Here is a 25,462-nt window from a genome sequence, read left to right on the forward strand (position 1 = left end):
CATATTTTTTTTCAAATGTGTTTATTTATGTAGTTTAACATGTTATATTGTACACGTGTTTCGTTATATCATATATATTGTTAATTAAAATTTTGTTGTGAGATACTGAGTTGCTCGACATTAATGAGGTCTATTATAAAAAAAGTTTAAAAATTAAGTAGCTTGGACTGTCATGGTCGCCTTGGCGACCGGTCTGCCCCGCCCCCTGGGCACCAGCTGAAGCAGTTCAACTAATCGCGTGTCTGCTATTTAAGGCTGGATTGTGGGCTTTGCGGGTGCTGGCTCATTATATACACATTGTCCGTTCTGTTATGCCTTGTCCCGTTTTGTTGAGTTGGAAGAAGCCTGTGTTCGCACGTTTTGTTAAAACCTGTTTGTTCTGTCTTGTCCCTGAGTTATGGACAACTTTTATTTTGGTAAATAAAGGTTTTGGATCGTCACGCAATTGAGTTCTCCCTTCCTGCCTCCGTTCTGGTCCGGTCACCCCTTCCATTCCGTGACATGGACGTTCACTCTAGAAGGAAAAAATACATGAATATAATTAAGTAGAATTTTTTTATTCAAATCATTAATTCATTTTCTGCATTAAACCATTGTTGGTAATATACTGATTAAAGGGATATCCACAAACCTGTCTTTATTCATTTTCTCCTCTTATACTTCCTTTTTTTCTTAACTTCTTTATACAACATAATCATTTGTAATATAATGCAACAAAGCAAGTGAGCTGTTTGAGAGCCGGCTCGATTTAATGAGTTGAGCCGAAAAAGCCGGTTCTCTAAAAAGAGACGGACTTCCTTTCACTACACAACTACCACGGATTGTTGCATAATGGGAAATCCCCAGGCGGTAGACGCATACGCACAGTAGTATCAAAACGCTCGCTCAGTTTGCAACGAAAAAAAACGATACCGAGATAGAGGCTACCGCGGCGAACTCGTTTGACTTGATTGATTTGCCGTTTCATGATAGTCGGTGTATACCAGATGGTACCCATAATTGACAAATTTGCGTTTTTCCGTACAGATATCCTTGTACATCGTACTCCTCTTAAAATGCATAATAAACGTACTTTGTACGGCAAAAAGGTACAGGTTGACAGGTATGTCTTTCATACAGATCATCCTTGCGTTTCACTTCAATAATTTATCTATTATCGCTATTGGAACTAATGCTGAAAGTCAAAGTTGTCCTGTTCTGTTTCTGGTTTAAGATTTTTTAATTTAGGGCTGAAAGTCTCCTTTTTATAGAAGCAGTGGACAACAGGCTATTATTCTTCATATTTTCGTTGTGATACTTATGTTACCGCGCCCAGGCTAATCCGTTTGCAACCGTTGGCGTTTCCTTAGGCTCGCTGAAAGGCCATGGCGTCACCAACTCAGGATCTGATTGGCTAAACCAATATCTTTATTGTCACTTGATGGCCTGCAGAACTAATTATGAAAGACTCCATGTAGATTTCTGATCCTGGCAACAAGTAATGGCTGAAATGTGATTGGGTAAATGCTTAAACATGAAAGCACACAAATGGAAGCAATGAAATCGGACGAAAAGCGATGAAAGGAAGCAGACAGACTATTTGGAATTATTTAGTCAGTATTCATGGACAAAATATAATTAACATTACATGATTCAGATATGTTTTAGGCCAGCAGAGAAAGCTTCGCAGGGCCCGATGGCCCACCACTGTTGAAATGAGTGATCAGTACATTTGGCCTGAAGACCCCAGTTTAACAACCGGGTAAATTAAACTCATGCTTAAATGACTACAGTACAAAGGTGCAGTATTTAAAAATCTTTTAATTTATTTATACATATATTTATATATGTACACATCTACTTACCTATTCTTGTAAAGACAAGAAACACATGAAATTTTGTACTGTTGGTTACAAGCGGCACAATTGAGACCATAATACATGTTGAGAGTCCAGATAAAACAATCGTAAAAGAAGGCCTAAGATGAGCCCAAATTTAGACTTTAAAGCAGCAGGAAAATCACTGAGAAAACTTGCATTAATTTGAGTCACGTGTTGTCAAAATACCAAACGTTACCATCTGAGGGCAAGCAGTAATTTGGATTATTTTGCAGACTTAATCCAAATGTTCTTTAGTTGCCTTACTGCTTTTGTGCTCTTGTCTAATATTTGCCATCAAATCAGGGGTCTCCAACATGGTGCCCTCTTAGGACAGCTGAGGTGCCGGCGGACCTTTTCTCAATAGCTCACTAGTGCTGGGTATGTTATTTTCTAGTACAATTATATTTAGTGGTTGAGTTTATTTAACCCTTCTTCCGATAATTATCCTGGTGATAACATAGTAACCACATTGTAATAAGTTATCCTAAAATCCATAAAATCCAAACTGGGTGCCCTTTGCACTGATTAGTAACTGAAAGTAGTTCTCAGCTCAAAAACGGTTGAAGACCCCTGCTTTAAGTTTGAATTACTCAAAATTGCCCTAAATTCCAAACTATTTTATTGGATACAACATGTTCTGTAACCACAAAAACAACACAACAAACAATTGCATGAGTTTCACATAGTTCCTGGAAGCTCCTATTAGTTATATGTGAGTGTAATTCTGGCTGTGAAGGCTTTTCAGCAACAGTACATGGACATTTTTAGGCCATTTAAGTGCCAATTTTGCAGCATGTCTCCTACATTTTAAAAAAAGTTTGAAATGAAATACCTGCTCTTCCATTGTTGGTTTAATCCCAAACAATGGATTTAGAGCTAGACCCTGTTGGTAAATGAAAACCCCTACTTGTAACGGTGCGCAGTGGTTTTCACAAAAATGTGGCTACCCACCATTTTTTAGCGCGGTCCTTAATACGTCATACGTAATATGATGTGATGCACACAGCATACAGTTATAAACAAGCATACAGTTATAAACAAACAATAGTTTTTAAAAAACAATGTATTGTATATATTCCAAATAATTTTTCCTCTAACAGTCCCTTAATTTTCAATAAAGTCATTTTTTTTCCTTTATAGTGTAAACTTGGTATGGAAAGAAATGTAGTGCCACTATAGAGTGACTAACGGTGTGTTGACTAATGTGCTGCATGCTGCCCTCTTCTGATGAGGACTCGAAATTGTGCTACAGGAATGGGTTGGTTGAGGTACCACCTGAAGGGAACGGCGCGCTGGGGGCTCCAGCCTGGAATGACAAGTAACAGGAATGATCAAATGTGGCAGTACTAATTAAAAAATAACAATATTTGAGAGGTGCGCATAAAACAAATGCATTAAGTGCCGGTCATACTGACAAATGTATACTGTAAATTCTGTACTGAGAGCGGCTGGCGCCTAGCAGATGGCTTGAAACTGGTGCGAACCAGAGAATAAATTCCTCTCATGTAACATCTTTTAATGTATGTACTTAAAAAAACAGCGAGCAAACAAATACGCATACAAAATCCAACATCCAATTAAATTAAAGCCCAATCTCACACCTATTCTGGCATACACACGCAGGAAACGAGTTGTGACGGACCCAGACACCCGGACACGGCGGGGACCAGGCTGTAGGACCAAAACCCCGCCGGCAAGGACCTGGCTGCACCGGAGTGTCGGAACACCGCTCGCCCTGACCCCTGAACCTCGCACGCATTCCCGGAGGCAGGTGACTGTGAACCAAAACCGTCCTGGGTGGCTGCTGCGACGGGTTCAAGACGTCTGCGGGGCGACCCCGTGACAGACAGCCGCACCACCGCCGAAAAGGTTGTGCAACCCCTCCCACTCATTCCCTGGTACAACCTGAACCCATACTTTTACTCAACAACAACAACGGGTAAAAACTACACTATTCCACCCCAAAGTTACTCTACCGACAACAGCGGGTTAGGGACTGACTGTACGTGAAGCTCCAATGTACTGCTGCATTTTCGAAAACGCGTAAATCCGGATTTTCAAATGAAGCATTGCATTTATCGAACAGAAATCTAAAAAGTCGGAGGAGAGGAAAATTTATTCTGTGACACAATGTCCCATACTTCTGACAGTTTAATTATTATACAGTTATAATCTCTATTACGCAGATCAGAAAGGTAAAAATTAGGACATTTGAGAGTTAAATTTAGGACATTTCCATTGAGCCTTAATTTGTGGTTATCAAATTTAAGACTTTCTTAATTTTTTAAGACCCTTTAAGCCTGCGGCCTGTAATCAGGTACTGCTAAGTACAAAGAAAAAAAACTTCGATTCTTTGTAATATTTGCGCTTGTGGCTTTTAATCAGGTGCGCTCTGTAGTCCAGAATTTACTTAAAATTTACTTGAAGAGACAGTGTGTATTGTTTGGCAATTATAAGTGCCTGTAATTCTCAACTTGGAATTCCTTTAGAAATGCATAGAAATATGATAGTTCAAGTCTTTTTTCTTATCGTTCATATCAGGGGTCTCCTACGTGATGCCTACGGGGTATAGGTACCCCGTGAAGAAAACCCGAGTAGCCCACGGGCAGGTTCTGAAAATAGCTGACCAGTGATGGTTCATTGCGATTTTCTAGTAAATTTGATTTTTGACTTATATGTTTTGGTGGTTGATTTAACTTCTAAAAATAATAATCTGGTAATAACCTAGTAACAACATAGTAATAACATACAGTATTAACATAACCTTAAGGCACACATAAAAGCTGCTCCAAATTGTGGAGAGCGCCCTATCGTGCAGTGCGCCCTGTGTCTCATGTAAATCGACACCAGAGACCAGCTTGATGATCTTAGGGTTAGGTGCCTGACCCCGAGACTGGGAGGTCACAGTTTCGAGACTTGGCCGAGTCAAAACTTAAAACATTTTTTGGGTGAAATCCGATGTTTTGGTGAGAAGGTTAACATTTCCAACTAAAGGTGACATGTATGCGATCTCTTGTGACTTATGCCTTTTCCTGTGTTCGCCACAAGCAGAAGAGGACACGTGATGTCACACGCAATGCGTCCACTGTTTGCGAAGTACCACTCAAAGATACTATAGTTATTGTTAACGTCTCTGCGCATTTTTTTCACACGGATCTGGACTACGGTGTGGCAGAAACTTACAGCGGATTATACTGAAAAAAAAAAAAAAAAAAGATTGACGATGCTGTTTGAGCTTTTGGAAGGTGACACCGAACGTGACTGACAGCAAACTTTTTAATGAAGATTTAGATAAGCTGTTCACAGAAACAGAGGATGAAGATTTTGACTGTTATGTTATGGATTACCGGTTAAAATAACGTAGATGCCAAACCGTTTTGCATCCGTTCTTTTCCAAAAAACTTTGTTTTATCAGTGTGTTTTACCTTGTAATCAACTCAGTTTAGCTTCCATTGTATTTTTAAATACGCACACTTGTATGTTTGTCTGTGTTGTTGTAACGCAGTCGCAAGCAGAAGGCTCTTGTGCCCTGTCGTAAGGTGTATGTGTTAAATACAAAATTATAACCGGCTTTGGAGACTGCACCTTTTACCACTGTACGCCCTATGGTCGTGAAAATCGGGTAAGTTGCCTTTTAAAAATGGTAGCCATTTGCTCCAATCAGTAGCAAAAAGTAGGGCCTAGATTCACAAAAAGGTTGGTGACCCCTGATTTATTATCAATGTTGTTTTTATATTTTAAATTTAAAAATGTAACCACTAGGAGGTGCTGAATAGTACACACTGTCCCTTTAAAGGAAAGACAATAAAAAGATTGTTAATTTGCCGATCACACATGAAAACACTCGACTTGCCCATAGTGGCGTGTTTTTCTTTTCTTGTTCTTCGTTTACATAAAAAAATACCTGATTTAAAAAAAACATTTGTATATTCTGTATGTGGAAAAAAAATTAAGATAATCAAAATTCCTTTATCTGATTTTCTCATTCTCACCATGAAGGGGTTATTGGACATGCCAGGAGCAGCCACGGGCTGAGCGAATGGCATCATAGAGTGCTTGTTTGGGCCATAGACTGGAAATGCTGGCCCTTGCGAAGGAAGACAAAGAGGCACCTTCAACTTTGTAGAATTCTTTAAAGAAAATGCTTTACACCACGTTTGAGTAAAAAGAGAAGCAAGTCAAGTAGCATTTACCACTGACAGATATAGAAATCTTCACGTTGTCCCACAATTAGGGTGCATAAAAAATATCCTGAAATAAACTGAAATATTGCAAGTATTTTATTGTTCTTGTATTGCTGATTATGGTGAAAAGTCAAACATCATCATCCAAAGTAAAAAAAAAAAATCAAAATATCATGAAAAAGTATACTAGGAGGCTCTAGGCCATAACCAGCAATATTAAAATGATAAATAGGCTTGAAATATTTTACTTGATTTATATTGAATCCGAAATAAATGACATTTTGTTTTTTTAATTGTATTACAGAATATAACTTTATATCAACATTTTAAATTTCTGAGACAGTCCTGTATAACTATGTTACAAATCGCAAAAGTTGAATGACTGTTCATACGTCTGACTTAAGGCCTTGGAAAAATATTATGAATTTCATAATTTTTCGTGTAATTTGGTCGAAAATCATCACTTCAAAAGAAAACAAAAACATTTTCAACCATTAAGAGGCCCATCTAATGTATTGTATTCTACTGTCTTGTATTGTACACACTGATACAAAAATTGAACAAACACTTTCAAGTACAAGAATACTGCATATTTATGAGATATAAACCCATAAGTTATGATGAGATTTGAAGCAAATGAAAGGATGATGGAAATATTCAACTTCATTTTATATTTTTACTTTCAACATGAAAGTTTCAATCAATTTTCTCATACATGTCCTTGTTAACAGTTAATACATTCAGTACCATTGACAGCCTTGAACATTGAACCTCCATTTTCAATTTAAGTAAGCGGCCATTCAATGAAAGGTTAACATTACTGAATTTATTTCACCTGGTAAGATGCCCCAGGACCCATAAAGTTTAGAACCCTTGATATGAGTAAAATCAATTGGTGAACTGAAAAACAACCTGCAAACTCAAACAGATGCGCATTAACTGACACTTAGAAGTTGGGAACAGAATGCAAGCAGAAGCAGCAATTTTCCATCATGCTCTAAAAATCACGATAACCAACAAATGCAAGCATAGGATATTACCAACAGGTGCCGCGTCACTAAAAAAGGGTTACAAAGGAAAGAGGGATGCATGAGGCCACTAACCATTGGACTGAGGGTGGTAGGCCCCGGGTTGAGAGTAAGGGATGGGGGCCTGGGCAGGGAATTGCTGCTGGAAGTTTCCACTGAAACTGGTCGGGAGGCAGTATGAAGACGAGTTCCCAAAGCCAGCGGGCATGCTCATAGAGCCAGTGCCAAATGAGGCGGCTAAAACACACATACGCAACCAAAACAGCACAGGGAGGAAACAATTCTAAGAACACAAGCCACCTCAACCTACTTTATGTAATTCAGGGTTGGGCAAACCTTGGTGCTCAAGGGCCCAGTTAAACTTTGTAAATGGATTGAGGGACCTTGTGGAAATTTGGGTTGAAAAGGTTAAGTTGTACTTGTAAAATACTGTACATTAAACTCAATAAGTATGAAAACTCAATAAGTATGAATTCCATTAGACTAATTATTAAATGAAAATATAAACACTTTTTGAAATTTTACGGTATACAACAAATGCATTTAATGACTTTCAAATAATCTAAAACAAAGTGAATCAAATACATTTGACCTAAAACAAAACAAAAATCCCTTTATCATTTTAAAATATATTTCAAATACTTAATAATTTACTGAATTTTACGGACTGTAAGGGCCACCTAAAGACCCCAAAATGGCCAGAAATTGAAATGTGTGACTTAGTATCCAGTGAGCCTTGTCTGCATATACCAGTATAATAACATATTTGTACAATTATTGATTAGTCGACCAGTATTGCTGATTGCGATTGCATATCAATGGTGGCAACGGGGATCGAACTCTATAGTGATGGTGAAAGAGACGAACCCTTATCACCGAGCCACTGGACGTAGATAGCACATGAAATGGCATTAGGTGTTATTATCACTTATTATTACTTATTTATGGTACCAGATATGAATGTTAGAAAGTGGAGAAAATAAGAAATGATTAAAAAAAATCAGTATAAAATTTAGTTTCACTTTTTCTAGGCTCAAACTAAGCATTGTGTGTGACAATTGTATTTGAATACATGAGGCCATCATTAAAATCGTTTATTGACAACATAAACTATGAATAAAATACCAACATAAAAATTACTATGTATTCATTAAAGTCCGATTAATCATTTTTTTTGCGTTAATTTATTTTTTCAGGATGACTTTGTTTCCTCAATTCTCTATCGTGGTACCAAAAGCATAAAATTTGATGAGATAAAACCTAATTCCCTTTTGTGTGCTGTCCGTATCCCTGGTAGAATAGTGGATAGGCCTCGGTGCTCTTCCCTCCGCGATCCAGGTTTGATTCCTGTTGCATCTAATGTTATGCAATTGTGACAAGCAGTACATTTCAACTGATCAATCAATGCTCAAATACAGTACTTATTTATTTTTTGTTTGGTATCAGGCCGGACAAAAAGAAAAAAAGAGGCCTTCTTTTTTGATGATACCATATATTTACCTCTAAAAAAACTCAGTTTGTGTGAGTGAAGATTTACAGTAGAATATTACTCTATTTAAGAAATAGATTGAAAATACCGCGACCATGTTCGCTCAACAACAGATGCAACAGGAATCAAACCCAGATCGCGATGGTCAGAAAGCAGAATCCCAACTCTAAGAAGTAGAAATGTAGCGAACATAGAAAAAGGCATTACATTTTATCTCATCATTACACTATTTTTACTCACTGTGCCACGTTGTGATTGAGCATTAGGGGGAAAGAGTTCAGCCAAAACAACATTGTGGTACTGTGATAAAAAATAGTTTAATGATGAGAAAAAAATCAAACGCCTTTCCCCGTGTCACCTGGATACCTATGGGTCTAGTGATAACACAGGTTAAGGCTTATTTTTGTTATCAATATTATTTTCAATATTGTTCACGTTATAAGTACTGATGTTATTATTGGGCTGGGCCACAAGACATTAAAGCACAGAAAATGTTGCGACCACTGATGTAACTCATTATTTAAGAAGAAATATGAGGAAATAATATAAAATTACCGCATTTTCCGCACTATACGGCGCACCGGGTTATAGGGCGCACCCCCAAAAAATAGTTTTTGGTCCTATATCTTCCATAGATAAGGCGCACCGGATTATAAGGCGCTACAATGGGAACGTCGACAAAACAGTCAGATGATTCAGTCAAACTGATTACTCTCTTAACATTCCCAAAGCTTGCAAAGAAGCAAATACGTGTCGTAGACTCGTGCGGATGCGGTGTCCGTACGATATCACTCAAATGCATCATTTCAAATATCATTCGGAAGGTTCAAGTCTTGGGATTCAAGAAATGCCAAACATTCCTTAGTTTCTATTTTCTTTTTCGCTCGCAACTTTACTGTGCATATGACAATAAACACTTGGAATTGAGTTTAATTCACTCAACTCATCACAGCAACATCAAGATCGTTCTAAAACAAGATACCAGGAAAATATAAAGCCGCATAGCTCACCTAAGTTCTCGCGTTCAATAATGATACGCAACCATGGTCTTCTTACAACCGTGAGTGACGTAAATCCAGGATAGTAAAATGTTTACAAATACAGACTAATGAAACATGTTTCTTTATGGCGTAGTTTAGCAAGCTTGCTATTCAGTCATCTTTTTCGGCCAATTGCAGGGTTTGTTTTGGCCCTCTAGCCTATCCGAGGCTCCGAATAACTTTAGCTAATAGCGATCGATTCAAATGATGATTGACACATTGGTTAGCCAATGAAACGCCGGTATATAAATCCCAGCATACACCGCGGACTACTCCACGTTCGGGGGAAAATCGAGTCGGCGGCTGTTGCATAAGTTGCGAGACCTTGCGATTTAATATTGAGCCATATATAAGCCGCACTGTATTATAAGGCGCATGGTCAGCTTTTGAAAAAAAAAAAGACTTTTAGGTGCGCCTTATAGTGCGGAAAATACGGTACTAAACCAACTTGACCATTATAAAAAACAAATATAATTAGTGGACTCCTATTAATGTATGCTTAGTAGGCAAAATTAAATAAAATAGCTGGCTGTATGGACTGAGTACAACATGGGAAAAATGTGTCCAAGTGTGGCGAGAACTGCACACACCTGCAGCTGGAGCCCTGCTGTTGGCCTGGAAAGGGTTGGTGGCCATCTCTGAGGCAACAGCCGCAGCAACGAAGGGATTTGTGGAAGGGACGCCTACATGGAAGGGTTGATTAGAAAAGCTATACTTGGACATACCTATTACTAAAAAATCAATTGAAAAAAGGAACACTGTGGTAAAAGTCACCTCCAAAGCCAGGCTGTATGCTAGGTAGAACCGGTGCATTCTGTGCTGGAGATGAGCCGAGCACCGGACCAAATAAATTCCTATGATGACAAGCCCGTGTGAGATTTGTAGAGATTTGTTTACAATAGTTTATGATCAAGATTAGTATTTTGAAGCAGAGTAAATAAAGTGTAAATAGTGACTTGTCAGAGGCTTACCCTTGAACATTGCTGCCTGCCGAAGAGCTTAGCTTGTTGTCCAATTCAGCGAGAGCAGCATAGCGATCTTCTTTGCAGCTCCCAGTTTGGGACTGGATGGGTAGTGCACTTGATCTGGACGGAATTGGCACACCTCCTCCTGTTTGAACAGTTTTGGGAGCTTTTAAGGGACAGTGTTTAATATTCAGTGCTTCCTAATGGTAGAAAAAAAAAAACGTTCATCCAGTGAAAAAAAAAAAACATTGATTTGAATACTAGGCAAAAAAAATACATGAACTATCATACCAATGTAAGTTTTATTTAAAAAAAATACAGATTGAGAAATTTGTATTTCTTTTACACTGGAATCCCTACTTAAGTCGGCGCCAGGTTTGTCAGGCATCCTGACGAGCATCACTGGACCTCACTCGTACCAGACAGCAAAGTGCCATCTTAGTGGTCAAATATTACACATTGGGGCTTTATTTAAACTGTTATACACATTTATGTGACATGTTAAATTTGCTCTCATAATTGCTGCATGCCAAACTTTTATCAAGCCACTTTTAAATAAATAGCACACTGATAATGATGACTTATCTTACAAAGCAACAGCCAATCAATGAGAAAATTATTCCAATGCTTATCTTGATCCCGCTTCATGACTATCCAGGCACTTTTCACATCGATCAAATCATGTAATCTAGCTATTATAACAAGGTATTATATGTAGCAGTGTGAAAAGTGTCTTTCTTGTTTAATATATGCATCCGATTCATCATTTAGATACCCTTTGACCTAGAAATTCCCCAAATACTTAGAATTCCAGTTTTTTAGAAATTAATTCGCAGAATGTATCGTCTTTCAAAATAGAAATAAAACTCGCATATTTGTGTTTGATTAAAACAAAACATCAAGGTAATGTTGGTCTTAAGATGTATTCGGTAAAAGTAAAGGTGGACTCACTCGGACAATTTCTTCCATACCTGACTTTCCCCTCCTCCTCTATTAACCTCAGGCCGACACTAACATTAGTCCAACGTGCCCGGGCCCAGTTGCCTCCCAAATATAGATCATCACTTTGATTCACACAAGAATAGGAAGACGTCATTATAGGGGCAGTTGTTTTGTCAAGCAGCACTATGGAAAGCGAGCACAACATGGTAGCAAAAACATATACAATATTAAACAATATACATCGCACATTTGTAGTTTCGAACATGAAATCATGGTTACGTTTTGCCCGGCATCTCCTCCTGTGGCTGTGTGGATGTGCCAGGAATCGTATCGCGTACCGTGCAAAACTGGGGTTCCCTGCTCATCGACTGACTACCTCTAAAATATCGACTTCAGCAGCAAACATGCTTGGGCACAGCACGATGCCTCAAGTACAGGGGGCTCCAACATGGTGCAGGCGGGCACCAGGTTGCCCGAGTATCCCTCAGACAGGTTCTGAAAATAACTCACAAGTGATGGGCAATTGTGATTTCCCAGGAAAGTTTATGTCTATCTGAGATGATGTTTTAACTCAGCTTTCAATTATTACAACTTGGTAATACCATATTAGCAACGTTGTAACAAAATAAAAAGTTGTCATTTTAGAAAGACATATACAACTGTTAGACCTTCATGCCAATCAGTGACAAAGAGTAGCCCTCAGCTTCAAAAAGGTTGGTGACTGCTGGTATAGTACGAATGGGCTCTTAGATAAATGCCATGTTTTGTCAAAATTATTTAGCATTGGTCAGTCTAATGTGGACTTTCAAAGCCAATTTTTAAATTTATCAAGTACCATTAAAATATTTAAAATTGAATTCTTTACAGAGAGTAGTGTCAGTGTCATTTTTGAGCTGACTTGTTGTGAAACAGAACATCAATGTCAAGTATTTACAAGCACTTAACCCAAAATTCAAGCACTTATCAAACCTTGACTACACAAGGATTTTGAGCACCTGTACGAACCCTGCAACGTAAAGTAGCTCTCTGCTTTAAAAAGGTTGGTGAGCCCTGCTTTAGTAAGGATGGGCTATTAGATAAATGCCATGGTTTTTTCAAAATTATTTAGCATTGGTCAGTCTAATGTGTGAGTGTGTTATTTTTATTGTTTTTTATGGAAGGTTATAAAATACACTAGACTAGGGCTTACAAACTTTCTTGAAGCCCAAAAATCTTGTTACTGATTGAAGCAGCGCTACCATTTTATATGCATTTCTAAAATAACAACTTAGACTGGGTTTGTACACCTTTTTCATGGCCAAATTCAAGCTCAGGACTTTCAAAGCCAATTTTTAAATTTATCAAGTACCATTAAAATATTTTAAATTGAATTCTTTACAGAGAGTAGTGTCAGTGTCATTTTTGAGCGGACTTGTTGTGAAACAGAACATCAATGTCAAGTATTTACAAGAACTTAACCCAAAATTCAAGCACTTTTCAAACCTTGACTACACAAGGATTTTGAGCACCTGTACGAACCCTGCAACGTAAAGTAGCTCTCTGCTTTAAAAAGGTTGGTGAGCCCTGCTTTAGTAAGGATGGGCTATTAGATAAATGCCATGTTTTTTCAAAATGAATGAATATAGGTCAGCCCGATCTGTGGGTGTTCTACTTATGGATTATTTACCATTTTAGGGGACTTTAACATACATTAGTTTAGACTAGGGGTTACCAACCTTTTTGAAGCTGAGAGCTACTTTTTGTTACTGGTTGTGGCAAAGAGCTACCATTCTTACCAATATTTCTAAACTTATATTATTACAATATTATCACCATGTTATTACCAGGTTGTAATTTATAGAAGTTAAAACAACCTTTAAAACATAACTTTGGTAACAACAAAAAAAATCAAGGTTACTAGAAAATCTCAATGACCCATCACTGGTGAACTATTTTCACAACCTGTCCGCGGGCTACTCAGGTGATCTTAAGGGGCTACCTGGTGCCCATGGGCACCACATTTGAGACCCCTGGTTTAGAGGAATATTATTTTGGCCAGAATCCAGTGATATGTTATTTAAAAAAAAACAATGGGTTTTTTTGTGACACGGTTTAGGCCAGTAAACACAATATCATGAATGTACGTTTTCCATCACCGTTTATTAAAATAATTTCCTGTTTTTTTACACATGAATTGAGATAAAATATTTGTTTTAGTCAAGATGATTAATCGACAGATTCATTGTTAAAAAAATCGTTTGTTGCAGCCCTTAATCTATGACAGGTTGGGTAAGCGTAACAAGATATGACTATCACGGATGCCTGGCAAAATTTTATTGCTGTGGAAAAAAAGGACAAAGTTTCTGCCGCAAACGCATTAACAACTTAAATTTGGTGAAGCGGAACCACAATACAATAGATAGATAGATAGATAGATAGATAGATAGATACTTTAGTGTACACTTAGATATCAACACATCTACATCAATGATTGTAAGAAATGCAATCAGTGAGACGTAGTAGTAGTGAGACGAGTCAATATGTACAAGCAAGAGGAAATGAAATGGGTGGAAGGTTGAGGGCAGGGCTAGCTTTAGAGTGTACCTGAAGAAATAGACTTTGATGGGGGTGACGTGCTCAAATGGGATGGAATTTCAGTATTTCCAAATGCGTCAAAGTTGGCAAAGTTGCTGCCTGCATTACCCTGAGTTGCCGCTACCAACAAGAAGGAAAATTGGATGATGAATGAAGGAGGAATGACAGGATGAAACAATGTAGAACACACTCTTTTGTTTGATTTTTGTAGTTACCAGATTGGCTTGGAAAATGTGCAAAGTTGGCAAAGTTTGAGGAAGCAACAGCTTGGGCTGGAGGAGCAGCAAAGATGTCACCACCCAAGTCCGACAGAAGGTCAAACTTTTTCTCTTGGGCTGTGATGTGTGCCTGGGAGCGTCCTAACCCTGGAGACTGGGTATAAGGCACACACAAAAAACACATTTCCCCAAAATCATCTTTTTCAAACAGGTGTAGGTAGGTTTTCACCAGGACTGGCTCACTTGACGTAGTGGGGTTTTGTTGAGCTGCAAACTCTTGAGAGGTTGCACTTCTGGGGTACTGCCGGTGCTGCTGGCTGAGGAGCCGGACACTGAGGCCTGGACGGTTATGACAGACCGGGCCTGGTCTGGTGGTACATACCTTAAAATGCACATTTTAAAAAAAATTAATAACAATCTTAAACTTTCTCTTACGTGACTGAAAACAAGGAATGCAATTTTTCCTAAGTATGGTCAGAGTTATTAATATTTACCACATGAAATGTGATTTAAGAATATGTAGTTAAAGACAAGATAAACAAGTAAAAACACATGTTATACAGCAACTACCATTAATACATTTAATAATCACTGTCATTTGTATGAGTATGTACTTTAATGAATGTCGTCACGTTATGAAAAAAAGACTAGATTTACATGGGACATGAACCATTATTCACACACAGACCCTCGCCCCTTTCCTTTTTTTCTCCGTTTTTGGTTTAAGGCTAACTAAATTAAAAATACAACTTGGGCAACAGCTGTTTTGAACTTGCATGTTTTTTTACTAAGCCTTTCGTTAAGCTGATTTAACATTGAATAATATAGCTCCAAAATGTTGATGTAAATGTGTAAATTATGTGAACGGTATCACAATGGCGTTTTTGCGATGCACAGTAAACCAACTGCCATAAATACTAGTTTTATTGTATGTGTTTTTGAAACAGTATTTTTACCTGGTTCTACGATCATAACATGATGGTATTCAGAAAATCAGCTCTTGACTGAAGGTACAAATAAGAAACACATGTTTCCTCTACAATGTTTTGATCCCTTTGACGTCAATCCAACAGTAGTTGTAGCGTAAAAATGAATAAAAATAGCCTTTTATATAAAAATACACCCAAAGTTATATGAACAACAGCTTATTGTTTTAGACCAAAAGAAAAACGAAAGCAATAAGTTGAAAATACCATCTTTTCTTTTCATATTTTTCCTGAAGGAACTCTTTCACTTTTTGTGGCTCCCTGAAATCTGGAACAACTGACGTCCTGTCGTCATAGAGGCCCAACCAGATGTGTTTACAGACCTATAGCAGGGTGGAGAGAAGTTTAAAGGAATGAAGGGGGTGGGAGGAAAGGAAGGGGATTTGTGTGGGGGTAATAGAGAAAGAAGTGAGACAAAGTAGCAAGGAGGGGGATGGGGTGACGAGAAATGGGAGGCGGAAAAAGTCAGGAGAAGGAATGCTAATAAAGTTGACAATGCAAAACTTGGGGGAAAAATGCCAGAACAAGACTTCCAAATTAAAACCAGAGCATCGTGAGTGTGCAAGATGTTTGAAAACATTATGCCGGTGTGATTTACCTCATTGTTGTGTTTCTGTAGGAACTCAATTTCTTGCTGTGTGAAAGTAGTCATGGAGATAGACTTCACTCTATGTGGGGGATTCAACCCTCGTCTGTGGGGGAGAAGAATGTTGTTAGATCAAATATAAAAGATGCCTTATGCAACACAATGAAGTGCAATGTGTGTGCGTGAGTGTGTGCGTATCAGCAGCAGCAAAGGCAAATTCCTAGATACAAAACCACAAAAGTGTCATGCATTTAGATACAGAGCATCCAAATGCTCATTAATCACTTAGTACTATGTCTCAACAAAACTCGAGTTTAAACATACATATATCGTAAAAAAACAGTATGCACAACCTAAACTTTTACATGCAGGCAACAATCTAAAATCAATCAGACTATTGTCAGAATTCTGGTGATCTAAAGTCCTGTAAACGCACACTGTGATCTGATAATGGTCTTAGTCCAATGGTTCTCAAATAGGGGGGCACAAGGCTCCATCAAGGCGGGCAGGGTAGTGTTTAACATTGGGATCGTTTTTTTTTTTTTTTTTTACTTTCCCAGAATCAAGTGCAATTGCACCTCTACTACACTAGGGGAGCAGTGGTGTTCCCTTAGCTGAGTGTTTTGTTTATATTTATCCTTATTCTAGCATATAGCACAGAGTAAGAGCATTAAGTAGGAGGTGTTGACACAAAGTAGAGTGGACCCTGAAGAGAACCCAAGAAAATTATTTAACATGAACAAAGGGACAGACGGAGAGAGACGGGGTGAGAAAATACAAACCTTTTCTCCCAAACTCTAAAGCTAACACGAGGAAGTTTGGCAAAGCTCACGTAGGAATAAATGCAAGCGCAGTGGAAGACACCAAAGGCTCTCACCCTTGCTATGGTAGAGATGTTGGCAGCAGACAGCATGAAGCCAAATAAATTATTCTGTCACTTCAAGTAATTTCACCCCAGTCTTGACAATAAGATGCAAAAGTTTTTTCAGCGCAACGTGCCCGAAAGATTTATTGGTCAAAGCAGCACAGAAAGTGTTCACTTACGTTCCCTACTGAAGCGCTGACGCATAAGACAAATGTATTGACAGCACATTTACCCTATTTCACAGGAACCTTATGTTTTGTTATGATTTGGTCCTCACTAATGCCTAGTCCTAACCAACGTCCTTGGTGCTGATTGGGACTTTGACATCCGTAAACCAGCAAGAGTGGTTGACATCATATATTTAAGCAGTGGCAGAGAGTTCCCTGGTCCTGGTTAAAAAAGTTTTTATAGATTTGTTTTAATACTGTGCTTTTGGGTTAATGTTGTTTCTAAATGCATTATTACGTATTGATTTTATGTAATCTATTTTTCAGTATATGTTTTGACATGGTCAGTCTAAAATGTGTAAAGATTAATCACTTTTATTTTACTTTTGAATTTGAGATGCTCTTTAAATCTTTACTGTTACACTTAATAAAAGCTCGTCTCTGTTGTAAGTTGGTCAACGTTTCTTTCTTGTTAAAATTCTGTTTTAACCAAAAACAGTCTTATGCAGTCGACGGCAGTGTACTAAAAACAATTTTATTGACAAATGTTACTCGGAGGCGTGAAGGTGGATGGTATATGCCCGGTTTTAGTCCTAGGGAGGTGAGAGAGGATTTTTTTTCTTTCAAGGGGGCGAGACAGAAATTCATTGAGAAGCACCGTCTTAGTCAGTCTTCAAATACCCTCTCTGTATCGCTGTTTATTTTTCCTGGATTTTTAATTAAATTGTCTTTATTGTCATTGATATCAACTTATCATGCATTGTGTTCTGCAACAGACAGCACATAGCAAATGTTATCACGGGGGAAGGTTGGGGAGGGCTTTGTGTGTGCGTGGGTAGGGAGGGCGTGATTGTGTGTGCAAGAGTCTGATATGCTGGTGTATGCTGTCAATCAAACTGCAGGACGAGCACACAAGTCAATCTGTCCACCGAAAAACAAACTGCGAAAGCACAGCAAGAGCTAGAATTTTAGTGGCTCCTTACATTGAAAATCAATTCATCAATTACATGGGACTCTAAGAAAAGTCAGACACAGAAATGGGTCCGGGAATAGATCGAGTCAGCGTTGTGAGAGAGCAATAGCGGTGCCGCAGGCCTAGCCAACTGCAACGGCTAGGATACGCAACAACTCTCAAAAACCTACCCCTGCTGAGCCTGTATCTCATCAACACCACATCCATTACCCATGAAACGGATGACCTAGAGCTGTACAACTCTTGGGACAACGCTGCATTCCGGACTCTTGTATTTTAATCACATAGGTGGCTCAACCCAAGGAACCTCGATGTTATCGAGAATGATCGCAATCGCTATGGCGTGTATCTACAGTGAACTTGTCAAGAAACACAAAATCCCTGAAAATCAAATGACACAAGAATATGTAAAGTAAAAATATTTGCTTTTCGGTGCAACAACAAACACAGTATAAAATACAAGAATGAACTATTAGCTTCTTTACACATAACAAATTTAAAGTAAAATAAAGGATCCCTAAAAAAAACAAAAAAACAATATAAATAAAAATATTTGCAAATCTTCAAAAAATAAGCTGTAGAATAGAAAACAATTTTAGTTTTTACAAACTGAAAAACGCACAGCATACCTTAAAATACATAAGGAAACTATTTACAATTCAATTTTTACCCCTTTAGACACAGAACCTCTGAAAAACACGCAACAAAATAGAAATTAAAATGAGTGAAACAAATAGAAGATATCAGCAGACAATGCACTCTGCTTTGGAGCCATCAATAACATTCAAGTACATCAAAATTTGGCATCTTCTGTGTTGACTTAATATTTTATGTATCATACTTTCTCTAATTTTGACCGTGGCACGGATGCCCCAAGACTAGGTCCCAAATTTAATTTACTTTGGGCCTCTAGAGCTAAGCTCCGGGTGAAACTGGAACAAATCAGGTTTTCCACAAGAAAACAAGAATAAACAACAAATTAACAACATTCTCCAGTTCTCAAATAAATATATTTTTAATTGCTACACAAAATAAAAAAAACATCGGGAATTAATGTGAAACTATAAATGAATTAATGTAAAGAAGTATAAATGAATTCATAATTTGCATGTGCTGTACTTACATTAAACGGACAATGTGTACTGTATTATTTGACCCCATGATGTTGCTGTATTGTAGGACCCGGGGAACCTATGGCTCGCAAGCCATATATGGCTCTTTTCATGAGTGAGTATGGCTCGGAGATAAAATAGTACTTGTGCGTATACACATATGTAATTTATTGGTACATTAAGAGCTCTAAAAAAGCATCAAGAGCAATTTAATTGGGTGAGCGTTTTTGATGGGCGGAGCTACACACGGTGCGCTCGTATTCCTCGCCCAACATTGGTATACTTGTTTGCAGCATTTTGTGACATTTTTACAAAATACCTTGCTTGCACCTTGTTTTGAAGCAATTATTTAGTATAAAAATGGCTGTCAAAATGAACCTCAACACTTTTAAGTAACTGAGGGAGAGACATGAATTTTGAGTAGTATATCTATATTGATGTGGGAGAAAGGCTGTGGCTTTATTATTATTTCATAGATTATTACCAGCTCAGTAGCCTAGATGGTAAGGCGCCCGCTTTGAGACTGGGAGGTTCGGGTTCGCGCCCCGGCCGAGTCATTCCTAAGACTTAAAAAGTGGTCGGCGGCGCCCTCTGTTGGCTGCGGCTGCATCGGCTCGCTACAACGGGTCAGGTGCAATCGACATTTCGGTCTGTGTACATTGTTACACAGAATGACAATACAAGGAAATTATTATTATTATTATTAATTCATGAAACATCACACAATGAAATAAAATATGCTAAAACATAAGCTTTTGTCTGGAAATCAGGTTTGGCGGTTTTATTTGATTTTGTCTTAAAATATATGTTGTGGCTCTCTCAAAAAAAGATATATATTTTTGCTTTTATGACTCTTTGGGTCAAAATTGTTCCCGACCCCTGGTTAGTGCAACCAAAATCAAGTGCAAGGAAGATTACGAACTATGGAGAGTCAAAGATGCCAAAATGCACAATTTTACCTCCAATTTACTTGCCAGGGATTTTTGAGGTTTTTGGTTACCCATAGCAGCAAGATGGCTGACAATTAGCAATTTTTATGTAAAACAAATGCAAATTTCTGGAGCAACGAATATTTTTAATGCATACTCCGTATGTTGGTGAGACACCTTGACTGAAGGTAGAATTGTGTCCTACATATACTGGACTGAACCCTTTACTCAGTCATGGTTGTCTGGGCTTCACATGTGCGACAATCAGCACAGAAAATAACAATATACTAGCCAAATGTGAAAGTTCTTTTTTTTTGTTTTTTTTTTAATCTCCGAGCCTGACCACTGCTGTAAAATGCCTGCCAAAATCCTCCCCACCCTCATAACTTCTGAATAAAAACTCAGAATAACCCCAAAATCACTGTGCTGACATATTGACGTGACAGAAGGTTACCCTAGAAGTCAGAAGTCTGTATGTCAAACTCTATAAATAATTCTATTTTTTTAGTTGGATCCTCTGCAGTTCAAATACATCTTTGGAATCATCAATGAGAACTATCATTTCATGCTGACCGTAAGATAAATATTACCTCATTCAAAAATGGACCATTCTTAATTAATTATCTTATTGTATCCAGTGCTGTCTACATTTCATTACAATGTGTGGAAAATGAGTCTTTTTGTGTCTACAGTGAGGAAAATAAGTATTTAAACACGCTTCTATTTAGGTATTTCTCCCACTTAAAAATCATGGAGGGGTCAGAAATTTACATGGTAGTTGCATGTCCACTGTAAAAGAGATCAACTCAAAAGAAAAATCCAGATATCACAATACAGGATTTTTTTTTAACAATTTACTTGTGTGATATAGCTGCAAATAAGTATTTGAACACCAGTGTATCATATAGAATTCTGACCCTGAAAGACCTGTTAGTCCATCCATTAGAAGTCTACCTGCACTCCATGTATCATCCTGAATCAGATTTCTCATGCTTATGATGTGTGGTCCTTAGCCAGCAGTGGGAAGTATTGCAGAGACACACACAATAACCAAGATGAATTTCACAGCTACTACTACTATGTTTTTATAGTTAGTATGTGATAACTGGTATTTTGCCGTTAGAGGGTGCTAGTACAAGTGGTGGTGAAAGTGATACTTCCTTCACTTTTAAAGCGAGCCGGGGTTGGTATGAAAGATTCAAACATAGAACTGGTATCCATCTGGGTTACTAGGCATGGGTTAGGGTATTTAATGTTGTTTAGGTACAAGTGGTCTTAATATTTTAGGTTGGTTTTTTTTAATGGGTGAATATGCATGATATTTGGTGTGACTGTAAGGTGCATAATTGTCAAGAAAAGGGGAGTACAGATAAGTGCTCCAAAGGCACCTCCCACTTTAAATTATTTTGACTAATTGCAGTTATCTGATAAAATCAGACCTCAGGAACGGACTGCAAGGAGAACACCTCGCTGCCTGCCTGAGAGTCTCCATAAATGGACCAAGCCCTGAAGTGTTTAATTTTGGAAGAGCCATGGAAATTTTCTAAACAAAGCCAAGAAAAATGAAATGTTCAATGGCAGGGTGCAGTGTGTCAGTAGTGAGTGAATGAAAAATGGACTGAATGAGTGGGTGAATGAATTAATGACTTTGTGTCATGGCTTTTTGCCTCAAGATTAAATTTAAAATATTCCTGATATGCCTTTCTGTGCTCTAAAAGATGACACCAACCTGTTATGTTCATATACAGCAATTAATATTACATTCAGTGGTCTCAAGATGCCCTAAAGAGATACACTAGGCTTGAAAATGTACACATAAATTTGAGGGTCAGAGACCGTCCCACCACAGTCTCTCAAAATCCTATGGGAAACACTGAACTAAATATTTTGGAGAGGTCTATTTTATATCAGCATTTAACATTTTTGTGTCCTAAAGTAATGTATGTCTGAAAACTTAGAAAAAATATATTTTGCTAGCCAGCTGTGGTGTTTATCTGGCGGACATGTAAAGCGTGCCTTGTCAAAAAAACAAAAGAGCTGTAAAAAAGCTGCTCAAGAAGCATTCAGAATGATGCACCAAAAGACAAATGGGTGTGGTAGATGTTTTTTAAAGAACACATGACAGGTGGAAAGGATTTTTTTTTAAAAAACCTGCTGGTCGAGTACTGGAGAAATTTGAAAAGTGTCCGAATTTGGGAAAATACATAGGAATGCTGAGTAATGCAACTCTGCAGTTATACTTTTTCCCACATAGAAGGAAGAAGATGGATTTGAAGTACATTAGTATAATATGTTTGTGAGCCATCTATGATGAAACTAGAGTAGCATCTATTTTGATTCTTATCATTATTCCAAAGGATTAAAAATATTTCCTGATACACAAGTCAATAAGTGTAGGAAGTTGGAAGAGAAATGGCTAAACGATTTATTGTTTTTTTTTACGGAAACTGATACCATATAATATAATCACATACTCATTTAGGCTGTAATTTATCCTAATTGCCCCATTACCTGTCTATTACAATACAGACATAAAACACAGTCTCCACTCCCCGACCCCTCCAAACAAACCCACCATTTATAGGTGGAATGCTACCCTTTTACAGGTCTTGAACACTAATCAGGTTTTTTTTTACAGGAAAAACAACATCAAAAATGTTTTCTTCTTAAAGGTGCTTCCCAATAAATACAATTTTCAAGGACTAACAAATTCACACTTTACCATGGTAAACTAGGCATGTAGTTGGACTAAACAAATGTGTTGTTTCCTAGCAAAACCACCAGCCATTCCCACTATCGTCTATATATAAATGAGTGGCACTTGAGGAAGAATGTGTTAATCATATCGTCCAAGGGCACAACAATTCACAATACTTCATCTGCATTAAAACATAATGAATTAATTTCCCCCCAAAACCTTTGACGTCTGTTTGTAGCACTCCCACAACTTCCCATTCCTTCTACCAAACGTGTTCCGCCCTGAGCAGCTTTGCCAAAAGTAAGATAAAAGCAGCCATTTTACCACCCAATACCTAAACGTTGGGCGGTGCAGCGGCTGGGTGGTTAGCCGGTTCAAGTCCAGCTACTGCACTCTGGGCACTACGGTTTCCTTTCACATTCCAAAAACATGCATGTCAGGTTAATTGGCTGGTTCAAGTTGTCCCTAGGTGTGAATCAGCGAGTGAGTTTTGGTTCCCGTGCCCCCTGTGACTGGCTGGCAACCAGTTCAGGGTGTCCCCTCCCACTGCCCGAGGACAGCTGGGAAGGGATCCAGCACCCCCGCGACCCTACTGAGGATAAGCGGTGCAGATAATGAATGAATAGATACCACAACTTTGTTATCATCAATACCTCCTCCTAATTTATTTGAAAGTGGTTGTCAGCGCTAACCAGTGGTTCAGTTTGAAGTCTATAAAGTGACTTTTTTAATAAGAAGTGACACTCCAGGGTTGAATGATCCAAGTCCAATTTAAGTCAAATGACAAAAAAACAGTAACAAGCCAGATACTTAGGGTGGGTGCTCAGCACCTTCAAAGCTCTGAATCTAAAATCGCCCGTGGACCCTGCCATGTTTTAGTCTCCATTCTGATGGACTTCGACGAGGAAGCACAGAACAGGAAAAGTGCCTGGGAAAGAACCTGTCTGGACTTCAAAGCTAGCTTGCGTGCTAACGGAACCGCCAAGTCAGCCACCGGCGCTGCCCAGCTTTCCCCCTCTCGAACACAACAAGTCGCCCGAAAGGCTTGACGACAATAGAAAAGAAAAGCTGAGAAGTGGACTTACAAGATACCGGAGCAGGTGGTGCAGACGAAAGAGCCCACTGTCATGTTAACATAAGTCGGACCGCGCTGGTCACAGTCGAAGCATTTCCTATTCGAGGGAAGGCTCGTCATTTCCCGCAGCATCTTCAAATGAGTCTCCTCTTGCTTTCGCTTGGCGCTGGTCGCCATGGTAGAGTAGAAAGGTGGACGGGTTGGGGGGTTTGCTTGACGACTGGAAACAAGGGCAGCTGTTTTCGGGCGGGGGGCCACGGTGGACGGCAGCGGCCGGGAAAACGGGCAATCCTCAGCCGGGCGGGCGAGCGGTTGTGGGAGCCTGGGTAGGAGTTGGGCAGGAAGGGAGTCAGGCAACACGGACACCTTGCTGAGAGCTCAGGCAGGGCTACTGACAAATGTCTTCTTCTACGGGGTAAAAAAGTAAAGTGACTTGCTTCAACAAATCAAGCGCCACTTGCAGGATGTAACAATACTGCAGTTTTAAGTTAGAGGCAGCAAAGCTTCTTATGTACAGGGGATGCGAACTGCTGAAGCGACTGACGTGCAGAGAGGGTCAGGGTCTGTTGGCGAAGCAGTTAGATTTACAAAGTCATCATTGTTTGGAAGTTCAGGGTTCAATTCCAGCTACCACAGCCTCTTCTGTGCCTGCGTGGGTTTCCTCCAGGCACTCAATTTTTCTCCAACATTCTTCCCTAAGTGTGAATGAGCAAGGGAGTGGTTTGTCTCTGTGTACCCTTTGACGGTCTGGCAACCAGTTCAGGGTGTCCCCTGCACACTGCCCGAAGAGAGCTGGGATGTGCTCCATCACCCCCGTCACCCTAGTGGGGATAGGCCAACCAATAAAACAACACATCACCTTTCTCAGATTCCTTAAAAATATGCCAGAAGGGGGCACCTTTTTGCAGTTCTATCCCTAAAGCTGGCACACTTAGCTATAGAGGAGAAATTGGAATGAATGGAACAGCAGCGAGCTCGTATGACGCCTTTTTATTGGGAAGAAATGTAAGTGTATGTTGATATGTTAACAGAAAACACTTTACCATATTCTTTCAAAAGACAATTATATAAAGATTCTGATATGGGTGAAAACATATTTACCTAAGTACAGTAATGGTAATTTGAAATCGAAATTGCATTTACCTTCCCAACAGATTGTTGTGCTACACACTAAACTCTTAGAACTCTAATGAAGTATACTCAGTACACACATTTAAGTTACTTCAAACATCAAAATCCCCCTAAGCAAAGTACTGGTCCCCGCAACTTTGTTGATGACAATTTCATTGTCTATTGACATTTATTTGTCAGTGTACATCAGCATGAAGGCCTCCAAAAGTTCATGAACACAAACGACCGATAACAGTCCTTTCCTTTAACGTGTTTATTTTCTTTTCCTGGCCTTTTCTACTCCACTTTACACCTTTCTGCCCTCCATCATACCAGACTCATATCATTCCCGCTCTTCGGTGTTAATGTTACCGCTACACAAAAGAAGAATGGTGGTGGGCAAAAAGGAAAAACAGGCGGGGGTGCTGTATCCCGGCGGTCTACTGTATAAAAAATAGCTTGCACGGCCCTAAGGTGTAAATCAAATTAAGATTTTAAAACACTAAAGTAAAGATGGATGGCAGGTGGAATACAACAAACAGTGTGTCACGGTTGCCCATTGCCCTCACTTGGCCCTGCCCGTTTGGCGCCAGTTGCGGCTATCTGCCTGATTGGCTTCCCTCCAATTTAAACTCAGTGCTCTCATTCACCCCTTGTCAGTC

At 38.9% G+C, this 25,462-nt stretch overlaps 1 protein-coding gene across 3 annotated transcripts; it reads right to left on the minus strand.

The window, feature by feature from the left end:
- Window positions 1-1,782: 1,782 nt before the first annotated feature.
- Window positions 1,783-24,096, minus strand: agfg1b (ArfGAP with FG repeats 1b). 3 transcript variants are annotated; one of them, XM_088335432.1, is made up of 12 exons: window positions 23,701-24,096; window positions 15,884-15,977; window positions 15,493-15,608; window positions 14,543-14,681; window positions 14,297-14,453; window positions 14,091-14,201; window positions 10,572-10,710; window positions 10,375-10,454; window positions 10,191-10,283; window positions 7,147-7,308; window positions 5,852-5,946; window positions 1,783-3,165 (listed from the first exon to the last, which is right to left on the minus strand). In XM_088335432.1, the coding sequence occupies exons 1-12, from the start codon at window positions 23,865-23,867 to the stop codon at window positions 3,106-3,108; spliced, it is 1,413 nt and encodes a 470-aa protein (XP_088191558.1). In that variant the 5' UTR covers window positions 23,868-24,096; the 3' UTR covers window positions 1,783-3,105. The 3 variants fall into 3 exon arrangements, with proteins under 3 accessions (XP_088191558.1, XP_088191565.1, XP_088191577.1); XM_088335439.1 differs by lacking the exon at window positions 14,091-14,201; XM_088335451.1 differs by lacking the exon at window positions 7,147-7,308.
- Window positions 24,097-25,462: the final 1,366 nt, after the last annotated feature.

The sequence above is a fragment of the Urocampus carinirostris genome, chromosome 1 (assembly GCF_059441175.1).
Source record: "Urocampus carinirostris isolate Australia breed hairy pipefish chromosome 1, RoL_Ucar_1.0, whole genome shotgun sequence".
Classification (NCBI taxonomy): domain Eukaryota; kingdom Metazoa; phylum Chordata; class Actinopteri; order Syngnathiformes; family Syngnathidae; genus Urocampus; species Urocampus carinirostris.

What these genes read in the sequence shown, in the direction of transcription:
- agfg1b (XM_088335432.1), bottom strand. Translation starts at nt 23,867, where the DNA reads ATGGCGACCAGCGCCAAGCGAAAGCAAGAGGAGACTCATTTGAAGATG. An exon ending in ATCAAAGTCTATTTCTTCAG is followed by an intron (nt 10,711 to 14,090) that starts GTACACTCTAAA and finishes CTGTTCAAACAG; the next exon opens with GAGGAGGTGTGCCAATTCCG. An exon ending in CAGCAGGGCTCCAGCTGCAG is followed by an intron (nt 7,309 to 10,190) that starts GTGTGTGCAGTT and finishes TGTGTGTTTTAG; the next exon opens with CCGCCTCATTTGGCACTGGC.